A 25,995-nucleotide genomic window follows, 5' to 3' on the forward strand; every position below is an offset into this window, starting at 1 on the left:
GGACGCAATGCAACCAAGCAAGAGCATCAGGAGCCATTAAAAAAAAGATGGCCTAATCGTCAATGCCCCTATAAAGTTGGGTCTATCACTGCTGTCCCTAGATTTGGAAACTTTTTTCGCCAAAGCCATTCGGTCGTCTCTCCGCTTGTTTTTCGCCGTTTGGGAGGCCTGACATGTGGGGTCAGGCATGAGAAATGACCCAGTTGCCCATGGGTATAGAGACAAAACAGGTCTCCGTGTTGACTGGTATTGACCTCTCTCACTCTCCCCATCTCGCTCGATTCCTCCTCTGTCCCCATCCCCTAAGCCCTAGCGACGACAGGACAATCACTGGGCTGCGGCGGCGGCAGGGAGAGAAGAAATCGATCCCTCGTTCATGAGCCTCGGTATGGGATAGTGGTGCAACGAAGATAACGTTGCTCATCCTCTGCATTGGTGGCCCATAGAGGCGAACACGGCGATGGTCGACCGACCTTCCTGGTTCCGAGAAGGGTGAGTTATATTTTTCCCCCTTGCTTGCTTGTTCGTGGTGATTATGGACAGTTAGGTCCAAGTGTGTTATGTGTGATTGCTGCTTTTTGTGATCGTTGTTGTTCATCTGTAGGATGGATCCAAATAGTAGCTACAACATAGAATTTCGGATTGTTGCTGAAAATACTCATGCGCCGTGGTTTAGCTTGAACGAAGTTCTGGATGCTGATGTTGCAAACTACTCAAATGTGGTGTCTGGCATTGTGGATAAGTATCCTAGGCGTTATGGGGGTGTTTTCAGTCTGTTTTACTGGTGCCATGACACAAAGATGAACATCCCCTTGATCAATGACCAGCAGTTACTTGAGATGTTTGCCAAAAATAAAGCTAGCAAGTGTTGTTACATGACTTTAGCCTACCATAAACCCAACACTGACCCTCCTGTCATTCCTTCTTGGGATACCACTGCTAAGCAATCTGTTGAACCCACCATGACTCCTTCCATGCCTTGTCCTAGCTTTGCAGAACCAAGTCAAACAAACAGTGAAAATGCAGATGATGCAGTCCTTGCAAACCCAAACCCAGAGAATGAGTATGTGGGTGTTGATGAGGAAGGGTTGTACATTGACCTTGGTCCACAGCACCCACCACCTCCACAACCTCAGTCTCAGCCTCAACCTACTAGCACACAAAATGAGTGCCCAAGTCCTGATAGAGCTGCATGCAATGAAAGTGACAGTGATGATAGAGTTGTTTATGATGATAGTCCTAATAGAGCTGTTTCTGATGATAACTATGAAATTGACCCTGATGACTTAGATGAAATGGTGAAAGACCATGAGCCTGATCTGATGGCACCAGCTGATTATGACAGAAACAACCCATCTATAACTGTAGGCAGTATGTTTGCAGACATGTTTCAATTTAAGATGGCTTTAGCTACTCATGCTGCAATAAGAGAGAATCGGTATTTCATTCAAAAGAGTGATATAGGAAGGTACAGAGTGTACTGCCACTAGAGGAATGATGGTTGCCCCTGGAGAATCCATGCATCAACCATGAGGGATGGTAAAACAATTCAGGTGATATATATGTTCATTAGTATTTAGCATTGTTCTTTGTTCATATTTAACATAGTCTACTGCCTTAACTTTGATGATTTGATTCACAGGTTAAGATGAACCCAGCCAGCCATGACTGTCAGAGCAAGAGGAGGACTGGAGTCCCTATTGGCTGCACCCAGTACTAGGTTTGTGAGAAAGTTATGGAATGGCTCAAAGAAGATGGAACTTTGGGTACTACTGAATTGATCAAGAAACTCAAGGAACATTTCAAGGTGGAGATGCCCTACATGAGAGTGTACAATGGTAAGAATCTTGCCATTGATAAGATTTATGGTCCATGGGACAAAAGTTTTGATAACTTGTATAGATTTAAGGCACAGATTGAGAGTGAGAGTCCTAGGTCATTGGTTGTGATTGATAACCACATAATCAACAACAAGCTAAGGTTCAATAGGTTCTTTTTTGCAATGAAAGCTTGTGTTGATGGTTTCCTTAGGGGTTGTAGACCTTACTTGGCAGTAGATAGCACATTCTTATATGGAAGGTTCAGGGGACAGTTATGCATAGCATATGCAGTTGATGGTCACAACTAGATGTACCCAGTTGCTGTAGGTATCATAGACTCTAAAACAAATGAGAATTGGGTTTGGTTCATGGAGAGGCTGAAGGATGCAATAGGCACCCCAGATGGTCTGACAATAAGCACAGACTGTGGACAGGCTATAATGCATGGGGTTAGTGAGGTTTTTCCACAGGCTGAGCACAGAGAGTGCATGTACCACCTTGTGCAGAACTTTAAGAAGAGGTACAATGGCAAAATATTTGATGATCATTTATGGGCATCCTCTTATTCTTGGACTAGGTACATGTTTGATAAGCATTATAATGCTATGGCTAGAGCCAAACCAGAGAGTATGAAGTACCTGCAAGAAACTCATAAGAAGTTGTGGAGTAGGAGCCAGTATGGAGTACAGAGCAAGGTTGACTATGTGACCAACAATTTAGTTGAGTCCTTTAATAATTGGATAAAGAAAGAAAAGGGCAAGCATTTAGATGATTTGATGGATACCATCAGACATAAGATGCTAATTAAATGGAATAACAGGAAAAAAGTTACAAAAAAGTTTGAAGGCAAGATCCTACCCCACATTGTGCAGAAGTTGAGAGAGGACAGCTTCAACCTAGACATTGATGTCATTACAGAGAATGATGGAGTAGCAGAAGTTTGTGCAAAGGGGAGCAGTGATACAGCATTTAGGTTTGTGGTGAACTTAAAGGAGAGAACCTATGTTTGCATGGTGTGGCAAGGAACAGGAATACCATGCAAGCATGCAATTGCCTACATCACTTTCATTCCTGGACAGAAGCTAGAGGACTATGTGGATGACTGCTATTTAGTGGAGAGGTTCAGAGCTGCATATGATGGTGTGATCCCATCCATTCCAGACAAGTCTATGTGGCCCAAAGCCACACATGGCTTTTTTATGCATCCTCCATTATTGAAGTCCACAGTAGGAAGAAGGAAGAACAGATACCAAGGAGCATTAGAAGGAGGAAGCAGTAGGAAGACAAAGAGGCATGAGTGCCCTATATGCCATCAGTTGGGGCACCACTGGTACACTTGCAAGAATGGTGATCCAGCAGACATTGCTGCAATGAAACTAGAAAGGTAAGCATTTCTTGAGTCATCTTGCAAATTTTTCTAATATGATGTCCTAACTGCTGTTTTCTGCTAACTGCAGGGGTCAGCCAAAGAAGCTGAAGAAAGCTACTGTAGCCAACACAAAGACAAGTATTGTGGTGGCCACACCTGCTGCAGGGATGGTTTTTCCTCCAAATGAGGCTGTGGACAATGCTGTCACCAAGAAAAGGAAGAGAAAGGCCTCATCCACATCTACAAGTGCATCAACATCTCAGAAGCAATTTTCTAGCAGGTATGATGGTCATTCCTCTCCCTATCATGTTTTTAATTTTCTAGCTATGGACAATGTTTTGAATGTGTGTTTACTTCTTCAAGATCTAGAACTGGATCAAATGATCATGTTCCTTTCCAAGCTGTGCACCTGGCACCTTACCATGGCCCAGCTGAAGCCACAACTGAAGCCACAGCTGAAGCCACAACTAAAGCCACAGACAGTGCCACAGTGATGGCATCACTGAATGAACAGAGAAGCAGCCAGGTTGCTAGTCCAAGGAGGAGGAAGATTGGTCTCAAGAAGAAGCTCACTCCAAAGAAGGTTGCTACTTCCACTCCACAGGGTGTAGCTGACCCATCTAGCCCAGCAGCAAATACCAGAGGCAGGAAAAAGCTTCGTCTTGATTAAAAAACAGGTGACTCAGCTAGGTGACTCAACTCTTGTCTTTTTGAAACAACTCATGTTGGAGAACACCCATCTTTTATGAACTTATGCCTGTCATGTTAATATTATGTTGAACTTATGCCTGTGATGTGAACTGATGACTGTGTTGTGAACTTATGGCTGTGTTGAAATACTATGTTGAACTTATGCCTGTGCAATGTTGGTATCATTAGTTTGGTCAAATGAAATGTTCACCATAAATTAGCACTGTTGTGTGGTCTGTAATGACATTCCAACATTAATTCATTCATTGATACATCATTATTCATTCATACATGCATATAGATGAGCACAGCCAAACACACAAACACACACCTACTTCTTCATTATTGCATACAAGGCAAGAAAGATGGCAACAAAGACTAGCTTCTCAATCCATTTTAGCTGCTACATAACCCCATCAGCTCTGTCTTCTACTCCACCTCTAGCAGCAGCCTAGGTAGCTTCATGGATGATGGGCAAATGAGCTGGATCTGTAGTAGGTCCTGCTACAACTAGCTGTAGAGCCACTGGAGCTACAATTTGTGCAGGAGTGACATCCATCTCATCCTCCCACTGATAGAACTGGCAACCTCCAGCCTGAGCATAAAATGGTCACCAGATTGTAGGAACCAAGCACTTGAGAAGTAGGAACAAACAAGAACATGACCAATGAACAAAGACATACCAAGAAGTATGGACACTTGTGGAAGACACGCTTGGTGTTCTTGCCGGTCATCGAGGTGAATCGATTGGCAAGCACCCTACAGTTGGGGCAAAACACCCGCCTGGTGAGCCGCCTCTCATAGCTACTGCTTGAAGCTTCAGACATGGTGAGTGTTGAGAGAAGTGAGTGGTGAAGAAATGAGGAGTGTTGAGAGAAGTGAGTGGTGAAGAAATGAGGAGTGCACTGCCTAGGGGAGCTAGGGTCATTTTGGTGCTAAAGCCAACAAGATTGGCGCCAAAACCCACCTGAATGGCGCCAAGAGGCTAGGTTCTGGGAGTGGCATAGAAGAAACACACAAGTTTTCAGTCATCCTCTTACTCCCCAGTGGCATTCAAGTCTTTTCCACCTCTGTTACCCACCGTTAGTAACTACAATGGACGGAATGGCTTGGGTGAAAGATGTTTCCAAACCTAGGGACGACAGTGATAGACCAACTTTGTAGGGGCATTGACGATTAGGCCATCTTTTTTAATGGCAATGGCATAAAAGGCTCTTAAAATTATCGGTCTAGTCAAGACTACACTCCTCTATCTATGTTCTCAAGCACCTATAAGATCCTAAACTAGCAACTAAAGTGCTGGGCTAGCTAGAGCTCACATAACCAAATCTAGGAGCAAGGTCACACAAACCTATGCCACTAGTACTTCAAGCGACCAGAGAAGTTCCTACACAATTTAGTAAGAAAAAGCACAAAGCTCCTAAGCTCACTAGCAATACTCAGTAATAAGGCTACACAAGCTAAAATAGAGAGCGCAAATTACTTAGTTACACAAACTAAGCAATATGACTAACAAGGTTATTCAAACCAAATTAGTCATGTAAGAGAGCTACTTCTATGCTACACAAGCAAGAAGATAGCTAGCAAGCTACACAAGTCAACTAATTACAAGAGCAACTACACAAGCACAATATATATGAAAGTAATTACAAGCTTATGTAAAAGGGATGTAAACCAACGGAAAGACAAGGATGACACGGTGATTTTATCCTAAGGTTCACGTGCTTGTCAACACGCTAGTCCCATTGTGCCGACCATTCACTTGGTGGTTCGGTGGCTAATTGGCACCATACCAAGCCCACACATTGGACGCCACAAGAACCTACCCATAAGTGAGGGTAGCTCAATGACACGCTCTACTAGAGTTTCTCTTTGCGATCCCCGTGGGGTAAGCACAATGCCCCTCATAAATCCTCCTCCGGAGCACTACATAATCTTCTCACGTGCTTCAACAAAGTCACAAGCCACCAAACTGTCTAAGAGGTGGCAACCTCCAAGAGTAACAAGCACAACCGGCTTGCAACACGATCACCTAGTGCCACTCGATGAAATCTCACAATGCAATTGCACTAGAATCGCTCACTTACTCGATCAGATGAACACTACCAAGCATGAGTGAGTTAGAGGGCTCTCAAACACACCTACACAAGCCACCAAGGCTTAAGGGTGCTCAGCAACCATACCAAGGCCGAGCTCCACCTCTATTTATAGCCCTCAAGCCAAATAGAGCCGTTACCCCTTGGAGCCACTTTCTGTGAAGGCACCGGACACGATGGTGTGGTCACCAGACAAGGGTGGTGGTGCCCCTCCAACGGTCATCCAACAGCATAGGACAGGTGGTGGTGGCACCGACCTAGGGGTGGCGGTGACGACCAGGCCAACCCCTCAAAAACACCAGTCTCTAGAAAATAACGGCGGTGCACCGCCCTCAGGGCAGCGGTGCCCACGGCGGTGACCAACCTCATTTCCCCTGCTCTCTGAATAAAAGTGGCGGTGACACCGCCCCACCAGCGCGGTGACAAGGTAGTGAACTGCCCTCACCGCGACGGTGTACACCGGACATGCCGGTGCCACCTCCATCTCTGGTGCTCTCGGACGGGATCAGGTGGGCACCACCCTATGGGTGGCGGTGCCCCACCCAAACACCTTGCTCTTGGCCAGGCTCAGTCAATCACCACCATAGGGGTGGTAGTGCACCGGACATGGGGTGGCGGTGCCCCTAGGGCAGCACCCTGAGCCAAGTTTCGCCTCCTTTTCTTTGCCTTTTTCACCACTTTTGTAAATGTGCTAACAGTCCAAGTGTTTCACCATATTGTACATGTGTGTTAGCTTTTCACAAATATTTTCCAAAGGATTAGTCACTCAATTCACCATGCCACTGGATCCTAGCAACGATACAAAGTTAGATCACTCGAGTGGCACTGGATGACCAATATGCAAACAAGTTTGTCCCTCTTAATAGTACGGCCATCTATCATAAACTCGGTCATACACTTCTCTACACAACCTTTGACCAGTGAAATGAAATGCCCTACAAATATAACTTTACCTTGCGCATTCTATTCTATCTCCTCCGGTGTTGATGCAAACACATGCACCAACCATATCACAAATGATATGATCCACTTTATATCATCATGTGACCTTGTTGGTTCATCTATCTTGACCTCACTTGCTTTTCACCGTTGCCTTTGTCCATCAAGCCAAGTCTTGCTCAAGCTTCACCGCCATGCGATCCATCGCTCCAAGGCCTCCAACTTGCCCTTCAAGCTTACAACCGGTCCATCAAGCCAAGTCTTGTCTTAATCTTCTCCACCTTAGTCACATGACTCAATGTCATGTCTCATATGCAATGAGATCCTTCATCACATGTGTGAGCCTTGCAACAAATCCAAGCCATCTTCACCGTCATGGCATGAGTTGCTCACACACATGTACCTATGGACTAATTCATCTGTGTATTACACTTAAACACATATTAGCCCACCTAGGTTGTGACTCAATTACCAAAATCAAACAAGGACCTTTCAATCTTCTTCTTTTTGATAATTGATGATAACTCTACAAAGATATAGAAACTAAGCACTTTTTTATTTATGTTGCTTGCCCAAGCAATTTTACCATTTGTAAATGATTTTGGACAAGTACCACAAATCTGAATTGGTAGTATTAGCTCCCCCTACATATGTGCTAGAGTATTTGGTTTGAAGCTCGCACATATGCATAGGTTAGAGTTGTGGGAGAGTAATTACTACCAAATAATACTAATGTGTAAAGAATTAACCTTTGATGCGTGGTACCAATCGGAGTGCACATTTTAACACATCCTTAGCACCATGAGTAGCTAGACAACAAAAATACTAGAAACCCCGTGACATCAACATTATAAGCAAAGTTCTAGTTGCTTGATAAATCCAAGTCTAGCTACCATCCTATACATGCTAGTTATCATTTCATCAATTAAAATCTACAACTAGCATACACCACACAAGCATGTATATTAAATTTAAAACTCATGCAATGCAAGCAAGCACATGAATATGTACATATTAAATGCAACCAATCAAAGTTCATGAGCTTGCTCCCCCTACTTGTGTGCTTCTCTTGTCTAAGAATTTTGATCCTTCTCCATTCTTCAATGTTGCTCCCTCTTTGTCCATGTCCAACTTCTACTTCTCCCTATGATGCATTTCATATCTTTGTTCCAACTTCTCCCCTTTGTCATCAATTTTCATAAAAGGTGTGCTTCTTATTGATACAAAGGATTGCATTCGGGTAGATGGTTGATGCTTGAATCTTGCAATTTTGATGGACACCACCACATATGTTGGAATGACACCTCATGTAGGATCGTTGACCTTGATATCAATTGGTGGGACACCTTCCCCTATGTCATAGCATGGGTCATTCATTTGATATACTTGAGCTCTTGTATGTGAGGGAACTTGCTTCACTTGATGAGCACTTAAAGTTGAGGATCACTTGTGGAACCACCGTCTTGTATGATTGATACCACGTGTAGAAATGTGATACCACTTGGAAGAATCTTCTTGCATGGATCCACTTGTTGGTTTTATCAACAAGAACCATTTCTTGAATATTTTCTTTCTTCATGAGTACCATTTGTGGGATATCACTTGTAAATTGATCTAGACACCACTTGTGAATTCTTCTTAAAATTTTTTTTGAGTCTAGATACCACTTGAAACAAACAAACTAGATATCTATTTGCATTGTTGTCTTGTTCATATACTCTTCTCACTATCATGAGCTTCTATTCTTGACTTGAACTAAATTAATTTGCCTAAGTTTTCAAGTCATGTTTGAACCAATGATAAACTTCTTCATACCTCTTACAAGAGTTATCTTACCAATGTTGTACTTGTCACTTGTTAGCAATCCAAATTAAATCAAGTACTTGGGTTCACTAGCTCATAAACAAACTCATACACTATCACTAGATTTAACTAATCATTCAAGCAATAGTGGTAGGCTATGAATTTTAAAATTTTATTTGTTATGCATGATCCTAATAGGTTATGCATGATCCTAATAGACATGTACTATATGCACTAACCACATACTAGTAAGGGATGAAATGATCATACACATTACAATGATACCTTTGCTATCTTGAAGTAGAGGATAGTCATTAGCTTCCAATAAAGCTCTGCAATAGCAATATGAAGTCCAATGATAAGCTTGGTGAAGACCAATCATCGATAATAAAATCTATTCTTCACCCATATAAAATAAGAACCACCAATAATCAAGTGCACTATCTTGTTGTGGTTGGCTTGTTTCTTTGCTTGATCAATGCTTGCATGAGAGCACTAAATGTGAGTAACCACTTTAATTCCAATGATTTGCTTTCTTTTGGGTGATGCTTGCTCCCTTGATCAACCCTTTTGATTTCTTAAACTAAGTATCTCAAATGTTTCTCGGATCACCACTTTCATATTAACATTTCAAGTACCACACTTGGTTTACCCACACATAGGCGACAAGCCCCTACCCTAGGGAGAAGTGACCTCTCTCCAAAGAACCATTCTTGATACCCACTTGAATTAACTTGATTGATAGATCTAAGTGATAGACTTAATTTAATGATTAATCTTAAATCCTTCTTTAAGTCCTTTTCTTTCTACTTGTTTAAGTCTTTTTCTTTCTATTAATGATCTCCAATGATCACGAGAACTTAAACTTCATCTTCATCTTGACCTTCCAATTTGAGTACCAAATATGTGCCAAATACACTCCACGATCAAATAGCATGTACTATTTGCTTGTCATGCTTCTAGATCATCTCAAAACCAAATGTGGGTGCCTTGATCACTTATAAACATGTTTTTAACTTGAAGACCTTTTAATTAAAGTGACTCTTGATCAATCTAATAGATGTCACTTTTCTGCCAGATTCTGTACTCTTTAAAGAAAAATCTATATCTCCCAATGTACAGATACAAAAATTAAAAAATTTGGTGGAGATGTGGTTCACTAAGTCATTTAGTAGCTGTAACAATTTGGGCTTCATTTGACCTATAGATTGCTACCAGATTTCATATCTTTCCACAATATTATATGCTAAAAACTGTTGCACTATACCTAACAAGATCCACTCCAAAACCAAAGCAATTCTTATCCAATTCTCATGAAATTCATACAGCAATTAATACTATAAGTCTAGAGCATGTATATCAAATTTCAAGCCAATACAATATGATTTGGTCACTCAAACTCAGACTTGAACTCAGCTCACTTAGATTTTCAAATATAGGACATATTTCAGTACATGAGCTAAACTTCTCCAAAAGTGAATCAAACTTGCAACTAGCTTGTTTGAATACTTTTACAAGACATATCCATTCAATCCACTTACTAAAAGTGATCTCATGAACTCATCCAATTCAAATCAATCTAAATTTGATTACTAATCAATTAATCTATTAAACCATCTCATAGCAAGCAACAAATGCATATATATCCAAGTCAATCAACTCATATGCACCCAAATGAATAAGATCAACTAGAAATATACCTTGGTTAGCTCATGATCATCCATAGCAAGCTTCAACTCAAATATTTGCAAGCCAACAAATATATCCAATAGATCACCCACAATATGAATTTTGCACTTGTATGTTGTAGCACATTTAGACTTCATTAATTCTTGGCTTGGCATTGGGATAGAATAGCACTAAGCTTCAATACTTATTGATTCAACGTATGATGTACAATAATAATTCAATTGAATTAAGCCTCCAATGTCATGGTACCTACACACATTCATTCACTTTTTGATGGTACCCAAATAAGTTTGGGTCCTCTCAAATTAGGTGCAACATACTTAGGCATAGCCTTAGTATGAATAGCGGGATGTTTTGCAATAACAACCATAGAGGTACCATTACCATCCTTTCTAAGCACAATATTATCATCAATTTAAATGGGCTTAGAATTGTTACCTAGGGAACATGAATTAGCCATGTGTGCCATTTTCCGGTATGAGTAGCACTTTCTCTTTAATTGAGCCTTCTCTTCATTGCTCATGTGGTGCTCCTCATTGCCTTGCTTCTTCTTATTTGCTTGAGCATTCTTCTCAAGCTTGTTTGGACAACCCAAAGCTAGGTTCCCCAATATGTCACAACTATGGCACTTGATGTGAGCCACTTCCTTCACCTTCTCTTCTTCATTATTGCTCACTTTCTTTGCATCTTGATTCATTCTTGGATGCATGGCTCTTTCTCTTGCTTTTCCATCCTTTCTTATTTTCTTCTTCATCGTCATCAAATCACCACCATCTTCATGGTTGATCTTGATTTGAACTTGGGGCTTATCTTCTTGCTCAACTTGTTACTTTGGTTGAGGCTTCACTTGTTACTTCACTAATTCCTTGGTTGGGCACATAGAGGTGAGATGATCCCATGTGCGACACTTGAAACACTTGACATGCTTTAGACTCTCTTCTTCTTTCTTCAACTTGAGCTTTTCTTCGTTGGGGCAACCATTTGTAAGATGTCTCACTTCATGGCATTTAAAACACATGAAATGAGATAGCTTCATTTGTTCTTACTTCTTCATCTCTCTTTCATATCTTCTCTTGCCCTTGATCTTGCTTATGTTGAAGGCAACGCCACTCATGTCATTACGACTTTCTTGATGATTGACTTTGCTAGCCTTGAAGCCAACACTAATTTTGTCACCAAAGTTTCTTTGACTCTTCAATATATGCTCAAAGGTGATTTAAGAGTTGTAGCACATCTCTAACTTGTTGCTCAATTTTTTCACTTCACTTTTGAGCTCAATGTTCTCCTTCAAAATGTTAGCCTCACAAGACATAGAAGTAGAACAAGCATTTATATGTGAAGAACATGGCATAGATAATAAATCATTATAAGAGATGAATACATGCTTCTTGTCTACATCACAAGGGTTAGCAACAATATGTGATTGATCAATTGACCCATGTGATGAGCTCTCACTAGTTTTAGATTTTTCATTTGAAAGCTCTTTAGTAAGAAAAGCATAGTCTTATACCAAGTTATCATGAGCAACACTAAGTTTCTCATGAACCAATTTTAGCTCCTCATGTGAACAAGTAGTAACATAAAGTAGATGCTTTTGTTGTTCACATGTGTTCTTTAGAAAACTGTTTTTATTTTTTAATTTCTTGATTTTAGCCATCTCTTTTTCTAAAGCTTTGATCATGCAATCATATCTATCTAGAAGCTCCTCATACGAATCAAGATCAATCACATTTGCATTAGATACCTTGGTGTCACCTTGTGACATGTCGCAATGTGATGTAGTTGGAGAGCTTGAGAAAACATCACTCTCATAACCCGAGCATGATCTGTCATCGTCACCATCAATCTTGTCAAGTGATCTTGTGGTAGAATCATCATCATCACTTGACCATGAGGTGGAGCAATCTTCCATAATTACCAAATCGTGGTCATGCTAAACACACTCATGTGCCTCCTTCTTGGGCTCATCCTCATCATCGGAGACTGTCTCATATTTCTCATTGAGATAACTCCAAATCTCATGGGAGGTCTTCATGTTAGTGATCTCTCTAAATATGCTATCATCTAAAGATCTATACATGATGTCAATAGCTTGGGTGTCGAGATCTAGGCATTTCTCTTGTGCTTGAGTTAGATTCTCTTCATCCAACACATGTGAAAAGCCTACATCTACCATCCACCACATTTGAGGGCAAATAAACTTAAAATTGCATATCATCTAATTTTTTCACCATGTAAAGTGTGTGCCATAAAAAATATGTGAACAATCAACATCTAGCCCATAAGTCGCCATCCTCTCGGGTCGATGAAGACCACAAATGAGATACCAAGCTTCGATACCACGTGTATGGTTGAGATGGTGGACTAGAGGGGGGTGAATAGTCCTTTCTAAAATAAAACACGTCGGCTAACCAAAACAAATGTGAAATTAAAACTATCGGTCTAGCCAAGACTACACCCCTCTATCTATGTTCTCAAGCACCTTAAAAAGATCCTAAATTAGCAACTAAGGTGCCAGGCTAGCAAGAGCTCACCTAATCAATTCTAGGAGTAAGGTCACACAAACCTATGTCACTAGTACTTCAAGCAACCAGAGGAGCTCCTACACAATCTAGTAAGCAAAAGCACAAAACTCCTAAGCTCACTAGCAATACTCAATAACAAGGCTACACAAGCCAAATTAGAGAGAGCAAATTACTTAGTTACACAAACTAAGCAATGTGACTAACCAGGTTACTCAAACCAAATTAGTCATGCAAGGGAGTTACTTTTATGCTACACAAGCAAGAAGGTAACTAGCAAGCTACACAATCCAACTAATTACATGAGCAACCATACAAGCATAATGTATATGAAAGTAATTACAAGCTTGTGTAAAGGGATGCAAACCAACGGGAAGACAAGGATGACACGATTATTTAATCCCAAGGTTCACGTGCTTGCCAACATGCTAGTCCCTATTGTATTGACCGTTCACTTAGTGGTTCAGCGGCTAATTGCACCACACAAAGACCACATGTTGGGCGCCGCAAGAACCTACCCATAAGTGAGGGTAGCTCAACGACATGCTCTACTAGAGTTTCTCTTCGCGATCCCCATAGGGTGAGCACAATCCCCCTCACATATCCTCCTCCGGAGCATCGCACAATCTTCTCACGTGCTTCAACGGAGTCACAAGCCACCAATCCATCTAGTAGGTGGCAACCTCCAAGAGTAACAAGCACCACTGGCTTGCAACATGGTCACCTAGTGTCACTCGATGCAATCTCATAATGCAATTGCACTAGAATCACTCACTCACTCAATCGGATGAACACTACCAAGCATGATTGAGTTAGAGGGCTCCCAAGCACACCTAAACAAACCACTAAGGCTTAAGGGTGCTCAGCAACCAGCCCAAGACCAAGCTCCACCTCTATTTATAGCCCCAAGCCAAATAGAGACGTTACCCCTTGGAGCCACTTTCTACGAGGACATCGAACACGACGGTGTGGTCACCAAACAAGGGTGGTCGTGCCCCTCCAATGGTCATCCAACGGGCACCGGACAGGCGGCGGTGGCACCGACCTAGGGGTGGCGGTGTCCACCCGAGCAACCCCTCAAAAACACTAGTCTCTAGAAAATAACAGTGGTGCACCACCCTCAGGGCGGCAGTGCCCATGGCGGTGACCAACCTCATTTCCCCTGCTATCTGGATAAAAGTGGTGGTGACACCGCCCCACCAACGGCGGTGACAAGGCGGTGCACCACCCTCACCGTGGCGGTGTACACCGGACATGCCGGTGCCACCTCCATCTCTGCTGCTCTCGGTCGAGATCAGGTGGGCACCGTCCTAGGTGTGGCGGTGCCCCACCCAAAAACCTTCCTCTCGGCCAGGCTCAATCGATCACCGCCATAGGGGTGGCAGTGCACCAAACATGGGGTGGCGGTGCCCCAGGGTAGCATCCCGAGCCAAGTTTCGCCTCCTTTTCTTCGCTTTTTTCACCACCTTTGTAAATATGCTAACAGTCCAAGTGTTTCACCATATTATACATGTGTATTAGCTTTTCATAAATATTTTCCAAAGGATTAGTCACTCAATTCACCACGCCACTTGATCCTAGCAATGATGCAAAGTGAGATCACTCGAATGGTACTGGATGGCCAATATGCAAACAAGTTTGTCCCTCTTGATAGTACGGCCATCTATCCTAAACCCGGTTATGCACTTCTCTATACAACCTTTGACTAGTGAAATAAAATGCCCTACAAATATACCTTTGTCTTACGCATTCTATTCTATCTCCTCCGGTATTGATGCAGCACATGCACCAACCATATCAGAAATGATATGATCCACTTTATATCATCATATGACCTTGTTGGTTCATCGATCTTGATCTCACTTGCTTTTCACCGTTGCCTTCGTCCATCGACGTCAAGTCTTGCTCAAGCTTCACCGCCACGCGATCCATCGCTCCAAGGCCTCCAACTTGCCTATCACGCTTGCAACCGATCCATCAAGCCAAGTCTTGTCTTGATCTTCTCCACCTTAGTAACATGACTCAATATCATGTCTCATATGCAATGAGCTCCTTCATCACATGTGTGAACCTTGCAACAAATCCAAGCCATCTTCATCATCATGGCATGAGTTGCTCACACACATGTACCTATGGACTAATTCACCTGTGTATTACACTTAAACACATATTACTCCACCTAGGTTGTCACTCAGTTACCAAAACCAAAACCAAACAAAGACATTTCACTTTCAACACTCGAACGCTTCCATTCCACAGGACTGTGGCCGCACTCTATCACACCGCCTCAGCGTTCTCCTTGACATCCGAGTGTCCGTTGGCCAGCATCTCCACCACGCCCGAGTGTGATCCCCCATCTTCCTCCATCTCCATCGCACGTCCAATCCACCACGGTCCCCTACCTTCCTTCATCTCCATTGCGGCCTTCTCCAGCGCACGGACGACCTTATCCACCGGAGCGATAACAACTCATGCTAGATTCATTGCAACGTTCTCCACACCAGCAAGCTCTACACCAGTGAACTTTATATGCCGACAAGCCTCAATTCCCAATCAGCAAGGATATATTGCACTGAAAGCGCATGTTGCAAACCTATGTTTCAGGTGTTTTAGATATTTTAGAGTATGTTACAAGTGTTTCGTATTGGTGTTGCAAAAGTAGATGGGGATGTTTCATGTATTGCAATGGCTATGCACGTATGTTTCAAGTATATGTTCCAAATATTTTATCTATATCAGACATATGTTGCAAGTGTTTTTATCTAGATGTTGAAAAAGTAGATCCAAATGTTGCATATACATGTATATTGCAAGCGTATGTTTAAAGTGTTTCACGTGTTTCATATGTTTGTTGCAAGTGTTTCATATGAATGTTGCATATGTTTACAGTGATTTTAAATGTTTTTAGGTGTTTTGCAAGTATTTCATACGTATATTTCAAGTGTTTCATCTATCTTCTTCTGTATGTTACAACTGTTGCATCTGAATGTCTTAAAAGTAGATCAAGTACTGCATATGAGATGCGCGTAGGAAACGGCTACGGCGCGGGCGACGTCTGGGCCGGCACGAGTCCACTGCTGAGGCACTCGCTCGCAAGCCCCACATTGAGATGCTCACTCGTTCGTTGAGTGAGTACAGTCCGACGCTAGCGCCCGAATCGGACCATAGACAGCCGATTAGTCTGAGTGTAACCTTTTGATACACGAGATTTATTTCCAGAGACATCTGCTGGTGTGCAGCGGACGCGCGCTCAGGCCTCCGCCCTGCCTCGAAATAATCACTTGCACGAACTCACACAACGGTCACGAGCTCACGAACAAGAAGCACGCACACGAGTGACACGACACGCGCATCAGTGGACCTTGACCTCGGTGACGTTCCGCTTGCGCTCCCCGGTGCGCGGCACGGTGACGTACAGCACGCCGTCCTTCACCTCGGCGGTGATCCCGTCGGCGCGCGCGTCGTCCGGGAGCAGCAGGCTGGCGTGGTACCCGCTGGCCGACCACCACTCGCCGCCCTCGTCCCTGTGCTCCCGCTTCTCGCCCTCGATGACCAGCACCCCGTCCTCCACGGCCACGCGCACGTCGTCCTTGCCGAGCCCCGGCACCTCGAACCGCAGCCGGTACCGCGACTCGTCCTCGCACACCTTCCCCGACAGGCGACAGCAGCCGCGATGGCGCCAGGCGCTCCAGCGGCCGGCTCAGGGTCTCCGCCACCTGCGGCAGCGCGCTCCCGAGACCTGGGTACCGTGCGTCAATGCATGCATGCATACGCGTTAGTCAGTCAGTGTCCATGGCCGGCCGGCCGGCGTGCATGAGGGTTTCTCAAGACGGCAGGTGCTAAGGCCATACCGTCCACGAGGCGGAACGGGGTGAAGTCGCGGAGGTCTCGCCATGCCCAGCGGCCGCTGCGGCGTGCGGGGGCGGAGCGCTCCGACACGGCGACCTCCCGGCGGTTCGCCTCGCCTGAGGCGGCAGAGTCGGCTGCCGCCGTTGAGAAAAGCGAGTGAAGCTTCAAATCTGTCGCTGGGGCTGCGGCGTACGCCGGCCCGCCACCGCCTGCGCGCGGCCGGCGGCGAGGGCCCTGTTGAGGCACAGGCGAGCTAAAGCCATGTCAAAGCCTTCGCCGAGCTGCTTGATTCTCTTCGTCACTCTGCTGGGTCACCGTCCTTCAGTTCTCGCTCTGTTTACAGATGCAGATGGCGATTGTGTGCATATAAAGCGGCAGAGGAGGCTACACGCGCAAGCTGAGAAGGCCGGAGAGGCATCTGGAAAGGAGACGAGACGGCCACTTCCATCACCTTCTGGCCGCGCCGAGGATCCATGGAAAGCAGATTTGACACTAAGAGGATACATAATTGACGCCTGCTTGCTTTGCTACCAGAATTTGACATGCCAAATCTTTATATTTAGCAAGCAAAAGTCAGATAAAATGCTTGCGAAAGATTCTTCAATTAAGTTTTTTTAACAGTCAAATGGCAGCTAAAAACTTTGGCTTGCCCCGATTTTTGTCCACCAACCTATCAGGCTCAGGGCTGCTACCACTATCTGTGTTTCTTCTTGTTCCCTGCAGACGTTCTGATTTCTTTACGAAAGCTAAGGCGATACATAGTGCTGTACTCAGTAAGTCAGTATAAAACAATGAAGTCATAAACTGAACGCTGTGAACACAATTACTAGTAATAAAAAACAAATAATATTTTACATTTACTTAAGAGGGATGCCATTCTGTCTCCGAGACAATCCACATTCATCACGACAGAGGTTTTCGCAGCCTACTAAAGTTGCGTACATTTCAGCGATTCATAACGTGACTTCAAACAACACACTTCCAATAACCAACTCTAATCGTATAGGCCTTCCTGCTCCCAGCTGACCACGAGGAAATCCACCATTTCCTGACAGGAGACAACCCAGGGAAGTCAATGCATTGTCTAAACAGGGCGCATATGTCAAAAAATGGAAGATGGAATGTAGCTTTTCAAGGTATCTTACACCAAGAGGGATCGGTTGTGGAAATGGTTTCGAGCTTCCGAGCAGGCTCTCATATGTAGCATTACAACTGCAGTCACCAAGCAGATATTAGTGCAAAAGGCAGTCCGAAACTATCCTAATTTCAAAGTATTAAACAGGATTTCACACTGCTGGTGCGCCACTATCAAACTATCCACAGGTTAGCAAGGAGATTACTATAAATAAATAGCATATCATCGATAACCACAATATATCAAAACCCTGAGGCATTTCAAATGACAATTCAAAGAGTGGCAGAAACCACAACTGGTTCATTTCCAAGCATGAAGCGAAAAAGGTATTTCACAAAACTAACACTACAACATCGAGGAAATATTTTGGCCACTGCAAAGACGTAGAAAATTTAAGACATAGACGTATCCTAAAAAAAAAAAGGAAACTTGGAGAACTAACCTTATTTTTGGTTCTTGACTTTGTTGACCCTGAGAATTACGCCTTCGCTTCCCAATCCATTGCTGTCTAGTCTGGTGCCATAGTAGACGACCTATGTTTGTACAAGTATGGGGACAGAATATCAGTTAATGAACCATCAGTGGTTTTATTGCTTTATAATATATAAAACCATGAGTAGTTCTCCCTCAGCGCCTACCCTTTACGGTTGGGATTCGGGAGTCATAAGAGCAAACAATTGACATTTGGCCATGTGGCCACTGTCAGGGTTCAGTTGGCTTATTGCCAAATAAAAACTTACTTGAGAGACTGTTTGTCACAATATATTATTTCCTGCTATGGAGACCAAAAAGGGTTTAGATGGCTTATTGCTAGATTATAGGCTGCATATCCAACATGTAACACTAATTAGTTACCAATTATAGGAGCATAGCTGAGTTCTAAAAACTGCTACTGCATACAGTCATGCTAGGTAATAATTTGCATAGGACATCCATCACATGACATCTTGTAAAATTGCCATTTTGCTGGATTTTCTGGAGCACAAACACACCATACTGAAATGCAGTTTAAATAAGCATGAACGGAACTCCAACAAACAAATATTGGTCTCAAACTCATGGGAGTATGGAACAAACAATAAAACATTGTAAATTAGTGCACCATAAATTGACATGAGCACCATCTGTTCTGGAGATGTAGATATGTTAACTAGTTTACCTTGATTTACAAATTCATTTGGGGAGCTGCTACTTCCAGAAGCATGCTGATCATTAGGTTGTGCTGCTGTGCTGATTGAAGACATACTATGTGGGGATTGCAAAGCACTGTTCTCCATTTCGTGCGGGCTTGAACTCCAAAAGTCGTTAGATAAATTGCGCCTTTTTACTGAGCGCCCTTGAATTCTTAAACCTTTTGTAGGCTCATCAACAGCTATTATCGGAGTAGGTTGGGCACAACCAAAACAACCTCTGCTCTGTTGCAAGCCAGGATTGACCAAGACATGATTAGTACTACAAGGTACTTGACGAGTAACAGCACAAATAAAAAAAAAAGGTTACATTGGAAACAAACAGTCACATAATTCCAAATGTGGAATAGTACAAGTTCAGAACCAACTCCTAGGCCCAGCTTGAACTCATCAGTCTGAAACTATAGGACATTCAATAAGTAAATAGTACAGACATGCACCCTGTCGAGGACGCACTGCAAAGCTCAACAGCCCGGTGCTGGACCTCCTCGACACACAAGTGATCCACCAGGCGGTTCCCTTTCCACATGGCTGACACCCAAGAAACTTACAATCACTGGGAGTTTGGACAATACAAGGGAAAGGGCCTTTTCATCCTGCCATGCCCTGACCTCACTAACTGCTTCACGATTAACATGTGGGACATGCCCTTGGAAGTTGGCATCATCACCCGGCCAGCAAGATCGCCAGGCTCATGAATCTCTCCCTTTCCTGGTGCTATGATGATCTTGATGCCCTGCTCCCACTTTGGCCAAGATTGCGTGTTCTAGTCTTGAAATGGTAAGTTGCCAGGCATGACCAGACTATTCATTTTCTGTTGCTTAATGGGCTCGTTGTCAAAGAACCTTCTGGAGGATATTGTTACTGTGGTGCTGGTGGTTAAAATTTGAAGTTGATACTTAGATTGGATGTCAAGCTCAGAGCAATACCAGTGATTTTTAAAATACGAGGACGTCCGTGCTACTTTAGTCAGCTATGGCACCATTCCTAGGTTATAAGGGGGAGCAGGGGATCTAGATCAGAGTAGCACCAGTAAAGTGAGAGCTTCATGAGCGTGGAAACTACCCGGACTAATTCGGTGCCAAGGGCATGTCCTACATGTAAACTGTGAGGGAGGCAATGCAGTTCAGGCATGGATAGTTGATAGAGCCATTTCACTTCTCTAGTTCTCCAATCTGGACCCTGAGTGATGATGAGTTTCTTGGGCGTGACTCGTGAGCCATGTGGCTGCACAAAGAAGCAAGGAGCTGCCTTTACCGATCACTTATGCTTCATTTGTGTGGAGGAGGTTCAGCTTGGCAATGGCGGAGCTTAGTGATAGTGAGGGCCATAGTGGGCCATGCCCCCCCCCCCCCCCCCCCCCCTCCAAAAAAAAAGCTAGAAAAAATATTAAAGAATGTCTTAGTTTCACCACTTTAATTAGTGCTAATGAAATACTAATCTACCCCCCCCCCCCCCCCCTTCTCATATTTCATATTATATTGGTCATCCTCTTTTATTGCCCAAGCTCCGCCACTGCAGCTTGGGGCTGGTGTGCTGTGCGGAAGCAGCCTCGACCGAGCATGTGTCAACAAATATTACCCTGGTAACAAATAAATGATACACTAGAATATTAATAGAGGGGAGCAAACATCAATACGTATGTTTTTCTTTTCTATCGCTCCGGTTACTTGTGGAGGACATTGATTGCAAGCCTCAGAGCAATCACGAAGTGTAGGGCGATAACCAGCATTACTGAAAGACCACCAAATATGATGATCAGAGATAATGGGCAGTGTAGAAGAAACCAGAATAACATAGCAAATTTTCGTTCAAAAAAATAATAACATAGCAAATCAATCACCCATTTCATACAGCTAACTGTAATAAGGCCATTCTATTGTTCCTTTAATGAGTTGGGTTGAGTTAACTGGGTTCTTAGATTAACAACCATTTTGGAGCCTGCTAAGTGCTAACTATCCATTTTAAACAGATATTGAGATTACTCACGGTAACAGATTTCATCAAGGGATACAGCGCAGAGCCAATCGCGTCGATACAGGTAAACCCAATCCACGGCCAATCACATCGGAGCAGCAGGAAGCAGACAAGCCCAGCAATCAACTGACCGCGCGTAGTAGAGGGAGGGCGGGAGAGAGGGTGACTTACCCAACGCAGGCGACGAAGCGGCGCACCCAGGAGGAGAGCGACCCGCAGCTCAGCAGCATAGCATCCGGTTTCCCGCGCGCCGGCGCCGGCGGCTAGGCTACGAAAGTCGAGCCCGCGCCCGCGCCCGCGATCCCCGGAACCCTAGCCTTGGCCGGCACCTGCCGGCTGGCGATTCACCTGGCGTCGCCGGACAGGAGAGAGGAAAAAAGAAATCCCTCGCTCTCGCTTCCTGTTGCTTGATGAAGATTTATTCCATTTTGCTCCTCCTCCCTATCTCTCTCTCTCTCTCGCCTCGATTAGATGACGCGGCGTGCTGCGATAATGGCGGCCTCCATCCCTTTTATCTGCAGCAGCAGCTCACTTCGCTTTCGGGAGGGCGACGGGAGGAATCATTGCGGCCGCCCGGCTGGATGGGGCCCGCTGGCGCCGTACGTGGAGCGATCAGAGGCGTCCGAGGAAAGATCAACGGCTGGAAGGGTGCTGCAAAAGGACGGGCGGGTCCAAGGGAGTCGTTTCAGTTCAGCCTGGCCGACGTTAACGGATCGGGATTACGTGTGGCGTTAATCGCGACGGGGAATCTTTAGAGTTCTAGGCCGAAATCCTGGCGTGCAAGTCGCGTGAGGCAGCCGTGGTTTGGGGCTAGGAATTCCGTTACGTGCTCGCAATGGCAAGGCTGCGGAGGCCTAATCTAGGGCGTCCATGCCCAAGCCTCGAACCTTACGTACGATTATTATCGGCCTGTTTCCTGGATCGCATTTGTAAGCCATGACTTATCAACCAATGAACAATATTATTCTCTTACATCAAATCAGCTAACAGTATTCTCAGCCATAGCTTATAAGCCAAACCAGCCCAAACGAACAGGGCGATGATCGGCTTGAACTACTTTAGTGGTACTTTTCAGCGAACAAACAGTGTTTTTCTCTCACAATAAATAAATCAGCATAAGCATCAGCATAAGCCAAATTTCAGCGAAGAGAACAGGGCATCTCCGCCCAGCGACGGAGGCAACGGTGGGGCAGGGGGGGCTCGAGCCCCCTACCGATCCCGGGCACATTGAGCCCCCCTAAGCCCTCCCTTAAAATTTTATGCATATATGTATTAGGTAGGAGAGGCTAAGGTTAACAGAAAATTTAAAAAAAAACCTCTATTCTTTGTTGAGCCGAAAGGGGAAATAGCTCAGTTGGTTAGAACTTAGAAGCCCAAGCCGAATTGATGAAAAATGAAAGGAAACCCACGGACCGACGCCGCCACCCTAGAACCCGTGCCCCCACGGACCGACGCCACCACTCCAGCGCCTCCCCACGGACCGATGCCGCCACCCCAGAACCCGCGCCACCGCCCCCAACAACCTGCGCCTCCTGCAAGACCACTTCGTCGCCCCGCCCGCCCCCAACAACCTGTGCCTCTCGTGGACCGCACCGCCGCCCCACGCTTCAGATCCGAGCGGGCGCAGGTCATGGCGTCGGAGGATGCACGACGCGGCAACTACGGTGAGGTGTGCAGCAGCTGCCACGGTGGGGAATTATTTCGATCTTCTCTCTCCCCTTCATCTCCATTCCTCAACCTCCCGGTCATGGCGTCGGAGGATGTAGGGCTTGATGCGGCACGGCCCGAGGTCCTGAGTCCCGAATCGGCGACTCCCGAGACCCGGAGGCGGCGGCCTGCTTCTACGTGGCTCCTCGGCGGCTCCAGCACGCCGCAGCGAGGGCCGAGGGGTGCAGGGCGACGGGTGGCAACAGCAGAGGCTGCACAGCGTCTGGCGGCCGTGAGTAGGCTATAGGCGCCAGGCGGCACAGTCCGCATCAGCGCCATGGTGGGGAGCAGTGTCCAGGCGAGGAGCAGTCGAGCAGCGTCGGAGCAGGTGATTTTTTAATTATGAAATTAAGCCTGTGACTGTGATTGAACGATGGAATGTTTGATTCTTGATGGATTTTAATTTTCAATTTTTTAGTATGTCGTCGAAAAGAACTCTACGCAATTACTTTTCAAGTTCTACTGGTAGTGGTCCATCAACTAATGAGAGCACAACTCAACCAAAGAAACCTAGAGCAGAGTTTAGTCAATCGAATATGATTGCAGACCCTGGAAATCGCAAACCAATTGATGATTATGAACCTGAAATTAGAGACCAAGTAAAGAGAGCATATGCTTTGAGTGGTCCAACCCAACCTCGTGAATTTCAATTTCCTAGTAAATGGATTGGTGGTCAATGGAGATTATTTCAAAAGACTTGGTTTAATGAATTTGATTGGCCAGAATATAGTGAGTCCAAGGATGCAGTTTTTTGCTTATATTGTTATCTCTTCTTTAATTCGCGAAAGCCTGAAAAATTTGGGAGTTCTGTCTTTGCACATCAAGGTTATGTGAATTGGAAAAAAAGCTAAGGATACTGAGTAAGCATAGTGCTTGCAAGACTCATGTATAGGCTAGGCTGAAGTGTGATGACTTTATGAACCAAAGGACAAGTGTGGGTCAAAAATTAGTTGAGGTAAGCACAGAGAAAGAAAAACGATATGAGATTCGTTTGACATCTTCTTTAGATGTTGCAAGATTTCTCATATCACAAGGGCAACCTTTTCGTGGAGATGATGAGAGTTCTACTTCCCTCAACAAGGGTACATTCAGAGAGATGGTTGATTGATATAAAGATAAGGTTGAGATTGTGAAGGACGCATATGACAGAGGTTCTAAAAATTGCCAAATATTATCTCCTGATATACAAAAGGACCTTGCAAAAGCTTATGCAGAGGAAGTCACAGCTGTAATTATGAATGAGATTCGAGGTAGAAAATTCTCGGTGCTTATTGATGAGTCTCGAGATGTATCAATAAAAGAGCAAATGGTAGTGATTCTAAGGTTAGTACTTTACAATTGCAATTTTGTGCATAGATTTTTTATAATTATTTCTACAGTTATACTAACACATAAACAAATGTGGCATGCAGGTTTGTCAATGATGAAGGGAAAGTGGTGGAGAGATTTCTTGGACTTCAGCATGTTCAGAGTTGTACAGCTATTGCATTGAAAGAAGCTTTGGTTAGTATGCTTTCAAGTCACAATTTGTCTCTCTATGCTTCGTGGGCAAGGGTATGATGGAGCTTCTAATATGAGAGGTGAATTTAATGGGGTGCAAAAATTTATTCATGATGAAAATCCTTATGCTTTCTATGTGCATTGTTTTGCTCATCAATTGCAACTAGTGGTTGTTACCATTTCGACTTCTAGTGTAGACATTGCATATTTCTTTAACTATATTCCTTTAATAATCAACAATGTGTGTGCAAGTTGCATGAGAAAAGATGCCTTGCTTACAAAACATCATGATGTGTTGCTAGAAAAGATTGAGAATGGTGAGATTATGACTGGAAGAGGTTTAAATCAAGAAAGCGGCCTAGCTAGGCCTAGAGATACTAGATGGGGTTCACATCTTAAAACTTTGCTTCGCATTTTGGTCATATGGGAGGCTATCATAGATGTCCTTGAGATAGTGAAGAAAGATTCTATTAAACCAACATGTAATGGTGGAGCTTTAGGTTTAATTGGAAAAATAGAGAGCTTTCATTTTGTGTTCATCATGCATTTGATGATAGAATTATTGAGCATGACAGATATTTTGTCACATGCTTTGCAAAGGAAGGATCAAGACATAGTTGAAGCAATGCATTTGATCACGAATGTGAAAGATAGCTTGCAGGATATGAGGGAAAATGGATGGGAGCCATTACTCAAAAAAGTGAAAACATTCTGTGAGAAGAATGAGATTGAAGTGCCAGATATGGGTAAGGAAATAAATGTTAGAGGGACATCTAGACGAAGAAAGCAAAAGGTAACAAACATGCATTACTATCATGTTGAGATTTTTCTTGTCGCCATTGATGCCATCTTGACTGAGTTGAATCATCGGTTCAGTGAAATTAGTTCAGAGTTATTAGTATGTATGGTTGCTTTTAACCCAAGAAACTCCTCTAATTTTGATATGGACAAACTTGTGAGGCTTGCTGAAATTTATGCTGAGGATTTTGATATTAGTGAACTTGCTGTTTTGCCAAATCAACTTAGACAGTTTGTGAACCGTGCTAGAAGAACTCTAGAATTTCTTGGATGCACTGAACTTGAAAAAGTTGCTGAAATTATGGTGAAGACTAAAATGCACGAATCTTATAAATTGGTTTATCGTCTCATTGAGCTAACCTTGATACTACCGGTGGCAACGGCTTCAGTTGAGAGGATATTTTCAGCCATGTCTATTATAAAGACATATTTGCGTAGTAAAATGGGTGATGACTAGCTCAATGACTTGATGATATGCTATAATGAGAATGAGATATTTAGAAAGATTGATAATGAAAAGATCAAAAAGCGGTTTCAAGAGATGAAAAAACATCATATGTTATTGCCTAAAAAATTAGTGGTATGTTATATTCTCTTCTAAATTCATAATTTGGAGGTCCATATATGTTTGACTAATCAATTATGTCTATTTGTGTAGATTGCTCCTTCGGATGAATAATGTGTGTCAACGTCAAGCGTCGTCTATTAGTTTCGTAATTTGGCCTTTTGGTATGAATGAATTGCTTCCTTTATTTTTTAAGATGTATTTTATGAATTTCATCGTTAACCAATGTTTTTAATATAAGACTACTTCTGGCTATCATATTTGTCTATTGTGAGAGGTCATAGTAGAGCTAAGTTGTTGTAGCACTTTTGTTCAGCCCCTCCTAAATTTTTTCCTGGTTTTGTCC

The 25,995-nt window shown here is 43.7% G+C and overlaps 1 protein-coding gene and 2 pseudogenes across 3 annotated transcripts; 1 reads left to right on the plus strand and 2 right to left on the minus strand.

The window, feature by feature from the left end:
- Positions 1-16,146: 16,146 nt before the first annotated feature.
- Positions 16,147-17,438, minus strand: LOC136534206 (23.6 kDa heat shock protein, mitochondrial-like; annotated as a pseudogene).
- Positions 17,439-17,577: 139 nt separating this feature from the next.
- LOC136534207 (uncharacterized) lies at positions 17,578-21,575 on the minus strand. Of its 3 annotated transcripts, XM_066526672.1 has the most exons (6): positions 21,251-21,575; positions 20,742-20,836; positions 19,072-19,322; positions 18,355-18,445; positions 17,923-17,989; positions 17,578-17,825 (listed from the first exon to the last, which is right to left on the minus strand). In XM_066526672.1, exons 2-6 carry the CDS (start codon positions 20,783-20,785, stop codon positions 17,772-17,774), a joined length of 507 nt encoding a protein of 168 aa, XP_066382769.1. In that variant the 5' UTR covers positions 20,786-20,836; positions 21,251-21,575; the 3' UTR covers positions 17,578-17,771. The 3 variants fall into 3 exon arrangements, with proteins under 3 accessions (XP_066382769.1, XP_066382768.1, XP_066382770.1); XM_066526671.1 differs by lacking the exon at positions 20,742-20,836; XM_066526673.1 differs by lacking the exon at positions 21,251-21,575 and having other exon boundaries at positions 19,072-19,327.
- A 987-nt stretch (positions 21,576-22,562) lies between these two features.
- Positions 22,563-25,763, plus strand: LOC136534205 (uncharacterized; annotated as a pseudogene).
- The last annotated feature ends 232 nt before the right edge of the window (positions 25,764-25,995 follow it).

Source organism: Miscanthus floridulus, unplaced genomic scaffold (genome assembly GCF_019320115.1).
Source record: "Miscanthus floridulus cultivar M001 unplaced genomic scaffold, ASM1932011v1 os_1669_1_2, whole genome shotgun sequence".
NCBI classification, from domain to species: domain Eukaryota; kingdom Viridiplantae; phylum Streptophyta; class Magnoliopsida; order Poales; family Poaceae; genus Miscanthus; species Miscanthus floridulus.